Source organism: Cariama cristata, unplaced genomic scaffold, assembly GCF_000690535.1.
Source record: "Cariama cristata isolate BGI_N322 unplaced genomic scaffold, ASM69053v1 scaffold4619, whole genome shotgun sequence".
Taxonomy (NCBI): Eukaryota; Metazoa; Chordata; class Aves; order Cariamiformes; family Cariamidae; genus Cariama; species Cariama cristata.
In genome coordinates, this window is record NW_009635108.1 from 1 (window position 1) to 7,839 (window position 7,839).

Consider the following 7,839-nt stretch of genomic DNA (forward strand, 5'->3'; position numbering starts at 1 on the left):
CCTCAGGCGGGTTTTCCTGCACGGCTCTTCCCTACTTGAGCGAGAACCCAAGCGGTTCCGTTATAATTGTAATTAAAAACGTGCATAATTTTGCACGGAAGCTTTTTGAGTCTTACAGCTTTGATTAAAGAGACTAAATCTGGAGTATCTCTACTGCGTGGGGTTTTGTTGTGTATGCGTGTGCATTGTTAAACTGCTCTTTGCTCTGATGGCTGAACTGCAGTGGTGTTTTGGTTAAAGTGAGTGAAGAAAGGGGCAGGATTGAATATAATGGAGAACTTGGAGGTGGTTTCAAGGTATGTTTAGTGAGACTATCTTTACTGACATAAAACGTGTGAAGACCTCTTCTAAGAGAGACTTCTACCAATTAAAATAACTAGCTGCAGTGATCTTTCCTTTGTTTAGACAGAAATGTCATACCTTCTTTCTTTGAAAGCAGCTTAGGCTGGTTGAAGTTCTTCTAAAATTTCCTAAACCTCAAATTCAAAAAATAATTAACACAGCTTTTTTAAAAATTATTTTCTATCTGAAAATTGTTTATTTTAACTAATTTATGGTTTTTATTTTAGGCTTCAGTCAGGTACACGACAGTATAGAATTCTGCCTATTTAGTGTAAAACATTAGCGTTTTGAAACTTTTAGGTTGGAGAACCTTCAGATCAAGAATTTCTTAGATATTTGTGATGCTATCATGATTAGGTTGTATCTTGGCTGAAGTATCTTGATGGCTTAAGAATGTTGTGCTTTCAAGGTAATACTGTATTTATAGCTTTGCCTGTATGAAGTGTTGGTCAAATAATGTCAGGCTTGAAAACAAGAGGACTCCTTATTTTTTCTTTTTTTCATTTTCTTCCCTCCCCACCAGCAATGGAACCTAAAATCTGTATACTGACAGGAGAGGAGTCATACCATTCCACACACTTCTAACGAGTACCAGAATACATCAAGTACCATCTCTTAAAAATGTCATTGGCATGTGCTGGTAAAAAGGTGTCTTATGCCTGCTCTTTCTATCGTCCTCTTCCAAGCAGCCCATTCAGCAGCAGGTTCTACACTTGAGCTTTCCAGGCTGGGTCAGTGCAATTAGCTTTATGGTATGCATGTGCCTTACCCAGTATGTGTTGGTTGTAGCTTTGTAGCGTGGGCTGCAATTGCATCAGGTCACCTTTCCGTTCCTCTTCAATAGGGGCCATGCTCCTGTGCTTCAGAAATACAGGGCAACGCTGATAACTCGCACCCAGTCCTAACTTCTGAAATGGCTGGAAAAAGTTGTGTGTTACATTCAGCAGAGTATATTTTATGTAGTCTGCTGTAGACTGTGGTTCCCAGCTTTCAGATTCCTAAGTCTGATACGAAGCCCAAGTAGAAACACCGAGTCGGCCACTGTCCAGCACAGGATGAGACCAGTCAGGGTGTTCCTGTGTCACAGCTGCAGAAGCGGGAGAGCACTGCACAGACGAACTCTTTTCATTTGCAGTCCTGATGTTGCTGGAGCTGGTCGTAGTGGTAGCATAAGAGACAGCAGTCCTGGGATGGGATTGGGCTGGGGAGTTAGACCTGGTGATAAATGAAACATTAACATGTCCTACTTAGGAGAACAAGCTATAAAAGTTGGGAAATGTTTCTTCTCAGTAATCTAGAAAGCCTTTCATACTGCACTGCAATTATACTAAAACATCAGGCTCCAGTGCAAATTGTGACATTCCCCAGTGGAAACGGGTAACCGTAACTCTGCTCTTTAATGACATGGTGATAACCCTTTCCATAGGAGTTGGTTCTAGCCCATCAGTAGTTCTTGTAGAAACTGCAGCAGTATAAAAATGCTTGGAAGTGTTCTATTATTTGTAAGTGATACAGAGGAGAGAAATAACAAAGTTGAGTTAAATAATGTTGACAGGTGAGTGTAAGGCTGTGTATGTGTCTTTAGTATGATGATCAGTTTCCTGTCTTCACTTAAGCTGCATTTTTATATCACTCTCCATGTACTTGATGTAGAGTCATTCAACAGCCAAATAGCCTTACATTTGCATTAATCTTTATTTTATCCAGCTTTCTCAGTTAATTAAAAAAGGACTTCTAACTTGTTTTGTACCTGAGTTACAAGGGTGTAACAGTAACTCTGCAGCTAACTGGAGTCCTGCATCTGAAATGGCGTAACCCTGTACCATGAGACAGGTGAGAGGCCAGCTGGGTGGGAAGCAGATTTGCAGGAAAGGAGCTGAGAGTCCTCAGACAAGTTGAACATGAGTCAGCAGTTCTTGCAGCAAAGGCGACCAACAGCATCCAGGAGTGTAGCCAGCAGATCAAGGGACATGCTTCTTCCTCTCTTCTCAGCACTGCTGAGATGCATCCAGAGTACTGTGTCAGGTTCTGAGCTCCCCAGGACAGAAGAGACTTGGACATGCTGGAGTGAAGGCTTGTGAAAACAGTTTAGGGAGCTGGAGCACAGGAGGCTGAGAGCGCTAGGTTTGCTCTGCTGTAAGAAGAGAAGAATCAGGGGTGATCGTAGTGGTGTCTATGTCTACTTAATGGGAGGATGTAGAGAAGACAGAGTCGGATCCTTGTCAGAGGTGCACAGTGAAGGGTGAGGGAGGCAGTGGACAGAAGCAGAAACACAGGAAAATCTGAATAGAAACACTTGACTGGGCAGATTTCTGAGCAGCCTGATTTAGTTGGTAGTGCTTTGAGCAGGGCATTTTACTTGTTAGTTCTGGAGACCATTTATAACCTTAATTATTCTATGACTGTAATAAGAACCTTGCTAGTAATTTATTTCATGAGCAACCCTGTTGGAAGAAAGAAAGAGACAGGTGAAATGATTTTGAAAACTAATTCCTAAATCCAGAGTGTAAGGCTAAGCTAAATTATAAGAGAAGTATTACATGAACGTATCTGAATATAGGCTATTTATTTCTATGTCAGTGAAGCAAAATACAGGAGATTGTAGCAATCAACTCTACTTAAAGTTTAATGGCATATATAATATACACACACACTTGGGCAAAGGTTAATGGTGGCTAGGGAAAAATGTAAATTTATGGATATAAATACATTTAATAGTAAGTGTCAAATGGCAGTTCTTCTGAACCTTTCTTTTCCAGGCTTGATTAGCAGTGTAGGATCTTTCAAAGCATTATCAATCTATTTTTGAAAGAAAGAGATACTATTGTTTTACCTCTCCAAAGGTGTTTCCTTAGTACATTTGCTAATACTTTTGGGTTTTTTTAGAGAAAATAAGTTCAGGAATGGCTATGTTGCTTCATAGTCATTATTAGCTTTTTTTAATATGGAATTTCTTACGTTTGGTGCTAGCTTTTGTCATACATCTGTTAAAGAGGCTGCAGGTTTAATCAGTAAAGGTGATCACATTGATTTCACAGGACATGTGTCTGCTTTTCAGTTAAGCTTGGTGCAGGAGGCCCTGAGTTGCCACTTGTCTGGCTGTAGCAGCAACATGCTGAGTCCAAGCTAATAAGCCTTGCCTCTCAGCAAGAAAAGGAGTCCATCTTGAGAAACGCAAGGATTCAGACTACTTACTTTGTTTAGGAGAAAGGCAAGAGATAATTTGGTGGAAAGTTGGGGTTTGTGAAAAAAAACAAGGTAGAGACTAAAAGGTACAATTCCATCGTACGGTGAAGTTAAATACTATTGAAAGAAATGGTTGAAATGATATGTAATCTTGTACCAAAATCCTTTTAACTAACTCCACTGAGATTCACACACTCAGATTTTGTCTAGGTTTAATTTGATCACAGTGGTGTTTTGGTGTTTTGTTTTTTTTTCTAGTTTTTAGTATTTCAGTTTTTCAAAAGTGGCATTGATTACCAATCTAACCATAAGTTATAAATTCCAGTATAAAACTAGGTGAATGGTGTAAATGCATTATAAATCTTAAGGTTTTATATCAACTTCAGCAAAAAGAAGCAATTCAAACTTGAAATTTTTATAGAAGAAATTAAAAAAACTAGTTTCATAACTGTCAGAAAATCCATTTCAGTAAAATGACCGGGAATTTGAGATTTGTACATTGTAACTGTGGTTCTGAACAAGTTTTAGATACTACAAATGTTTTGGATAAAACCAGTGCAACTTCTGAAATGTTTTGCAATGTACTTAGTTCAGTATGTGATGCAGATGGAAATAATTCTGGGAATTCTTATATCAACATTGGGTTGAACTCCCATTATGTTAGTTTCTATATATACAAAATATAGCCACTGAGATCCCCCAGAACTGAGCAGATGATGCAATACTGTGCTGTATTGTATTAAATGTTGGGTTTTTTTCTTACAGGGTAAAATTCTCTACAAAGTACGGTGGAAAGGATATACCTCTGATGATGATACCTGGGAACCAGAGGTTCATTTGGAAGACTGCAAAGAAGTGCTGCTTGAATTCAGGAAAAAAATTGTGGACAATAAGCCTAAACCTGTTAAAAAAGATATACAGGTGTGTTTCACCTGCCAGTATCTTACACTGAAGATACAGTCCCTATCTAGGCTCTGCTAATGGGGGAAGGGAGGAGGGAAGACATTTGGGATATGGAATTAAGATGGCTTTGGTCTAAAAGTGTTTTGTTTCATGTGAAACTGAGTATTGTTGCTGCTCTCTGGTTAGGGATTTTTTTGAGAACTGTCAAGTTTGCATCTAGAGTCTAAATCCATCTAAGCTTTATTTCAGTTTTTAATGGGACTATATGAATGATGTATGGTCATTTTCGTTTGTTTTTGACAATGTAAACAACCTCCTTTTCCTACCCACATATATATTGTCATGTCAGTGAAGCTGGGCACTGCTCAATTCACTTTCCTGCTTTATATAGCAGATTGATGAATTTTTGCATCTCAACCATTAAATTTGGTGAGATAGAAATACAGAAAAACTAATTGCAATAAGGCAGCGTATGGCTTTTTCTTTTCTTTTTTAGCTTCTCAGTTTGAAAATGAATCGTAAGTATCTTTTTTGAAAACTGGTACCCTACTTTGGGGAAACCTATAGGTAAATTTTACAGAATCAGGTTAACTGGTTTTGATGTAAAATAGTTGAGATTTACTTCTGTTCTGGAATCTGTTTGTTGACTGTCTGATTGGTTTACTTGGCTTGTTTATGCATTGATTCTCATCCAAGCAGTTAGTAATGTGATTTAGGTAAGTGAGCTAGAATTGTGTTTACAAATTTTATGATTTATTTGCAGCGATAAAAAGATCAAAGTGTTTAAATATTTACTTTTCCCAAGCACCAGCACTACCATTTTTGCATAGTTTACACCAAATTGATACAGTTTAATGGAGAAAGAAATCTTTTGTGTTTTTCCCTGCCTTTTAGAAACTGTCTCTAAATGATGATGTATTTGAAGCAGAATCTGACAGTGACTGGCAAAGTGAAACAAAAGATGATGTTTCACCAAAGAAGAAAAAGAAGTCGTCAAAAGACGGAGAGGATAGAAGTGCAGGTGATCTGAGGAAGAAGAAGTCTAAGTCTGCAAAACTAAAAGAAAAACCCAGAACAGAATGTGAAAATTCCTCAGATACTTTGGTTTTAGATTCAAAACCAAAAAAAAGGAGTTCTGAAACCAAGGAGGATTCAAAGGACCCAAAGAAGCAAAGGAAGGAAGATGCTAAAGAAATCAGGAAAAAGAAGGGAGAAGTTAAAGATTTAAAAATAAAATCTAAAGAAGATTCTAAAGAAAATAAAAAGTCACGGAAGGAGAAGCATGGAGATGTTCAGTTTGACTCAGAATCAAGTACTCTAGATGATGTATTTTCTCAAGGAACTTATAATGAAAATTCAGACTTAAAATCTGAAAATAAAGACGAGAAGCAAAAGGTAATAAGTGGAGAAGAGAAATTGGAACAAGAAATTGCTGAAAAAGATTCCATTGCTGATAGGCATCTTGATGGATCAGCAAGTAATGAAGATGATAGTATTGATGTTAAGGTTAAAAGAAAGAAGAAGAAAATTCAGAAAGCTGAAGATTATAAAGAAGAAGGTAGAAAAGCAGAAACTCAAGATACCTATTTTGAGAAGAAGAACATGCATAAAAAGCAAAAAGGTCAAGAAAAAGTAAAAATGGTACTGGGAGAGTTGGAGAAAGTGTCACCTGCTCCTTCACCAGTGCAGAAGGCTTTGAAATTGAGCACTGATGACAAAGGGCGCAAGTCCACTGATTCAACTGGGGAGGTAAGCAATGTGAAGGCATTGGGGTAGGGGCAGGGGATTAAATCAAACATCTTTGAGGTACAGGTGTCTCAAAAGGCTACTGTTCGTGATGGCAAAGAGAAAAGTACAGGTTGGAAAGGTAATGAGCTTGATGAAGCTAAAGAAAGGCCCACTGTACAATGTATAGGAGAGACTGAAAAAATTCTGGATTCTGAACACTATAAAGGAGGGAACACTTTAGGAAGAAGGGTGTCTTTAAATGTCAAAGTGTGCATTTCTCCTTTTTATTATATGTACTTAGAACAGTTTACTGTTCCTCCAAAGCATACTGTCATTTTTAGCATTGTTCACCCCACCTTCAACAGTTGCCTCTGATTTATTTTTTTTTCTACTTGTGTAGTAAGACAGTCAGTCCTGACTGCACAGTGAAGTGCAATTTTGAGCTAAAAGACATACTTGAACTCTTTCAAAAGCCAGCCACTCCATTATACCTTACATGCATTAGCACCTACCTGAGAATTGGAATGCTAAAATCTTTTCTAAACCCAAGTCTTCTGCATAATTGGGCAGGTGGCTTGACTTGTTGGAATTCCTGGGGTGCTTATAGAAAATGCTTAGTTTCATGACATGGTTTCATGTTAATTACAAATGCTGTAAACGATCTAAGAAATGAGCTAAGCAAATAATGGAATATATTTTTTTTCCTCATTTAAAACAGTAGTGTTTTAAGAAAAGCAGGATGGTAAAGTAACAGGAAAAAAAATGGAAAAAACCCCACAATGTTTCTGGGAATATAATTTCCTTCAGCTACTTCAGGCTGTTCTGATACAGATTGTAGTTCATAAAACTTTGACTGCTCAGAGAAACCCCTTTCTGACTTGTAACGGGATTGCAGCCAAAACACCTTGGTACCTACTGGATTATATCCCACTACTTTTGAGGCCATAAGTCCATGGAGGCAAGTTTCTTCTGTAAGTTCAACTGTGGTCATCTGCTTAAGGTTGTTGTGTGTGTGGAGCAGGCCACCTTAAACATAAGAATGTTGATTTTGGGGTAGAGAATTACATGGCATAATCTCAGAGTAGAGCTACACAAAATAGTGGTTTTGCAGGAGCTTAGTGGTGAAAACTCTTGTAAACAAGATTAAGCAATTGCTATGAGGCATAGCCCAGTTTCAAAAAGTTAATTAAATTAACTGAAATTGTATGACCGTTTTTACTCAAGTATTTTCTCATAGTTCAAGGCTATAGCATTCATAAGAGAGAGACATCAGAGATGATAATCAGATAAATCTTTGGAATTCTGTTTTATTTGCCAGTAGTATAAAAATCCTATCACCCCAAACATGAAGAAATCAACAGCAGATCAAAGTTGGCTTGCTTATGGCTTTTCAACCAGCATTCTTAGTAATTCGTCTGTATGCCTTTCTCATGGTCGTGCTCCATGGAAGGTCATGCTCCAAGGTACCAAAGAAGCAAGGAAGGCCTTCTGCTCTCTTTCATTCTAGGAGGCTTAAACAATGCTTTCTATAACTGGTTAGTTATTCTGCGAAGCAGCTGTAGACTTATTATATGGGTGGATTTGGTAGAGAATTGTGAAGGTTTTTTGGCTTTACTGAATTGTTGGCCCAAGCAGATTATTCTTTTCAAATAAAATCATTGCGTATGTTTCAGCTACCAC

The 7,839-nt window shown here is 37.9% G+C and overlaps 1 protein-coding gene across 1 annotated transcript in view; it reads left to right on the top strand.

Moving 5' to 3' along the window:
* Positions 1 to 223: 223 nt before the first annotated feature.
* MPHOSPH8 (M-phase phosphoprotein 8) overlaps positions 224 to 7,839 on the top strand; it is a gene marked incomplete at its 5' end in the record, with an annotated part of 23,740 nt that continues 16,124 nt past the window's right edge. Inside the window, 3 exons of the mRNA XM_009707393.1 lie at positions 224 to 296; positions 4,294 to 4,449; positions 5,326 to 6,180. Of these exons, the coding sequence (XP_009705695.1) occupies positions 224 to 296; positions 4,294 to 4,449; positions 5,326 to 6,180 (1,084 nt within the window). The remainder of the gene's footprint in view (positions 297 to 4,293; positions 4,450 to 5,325; positions 6,181 to 7,839) is intronic.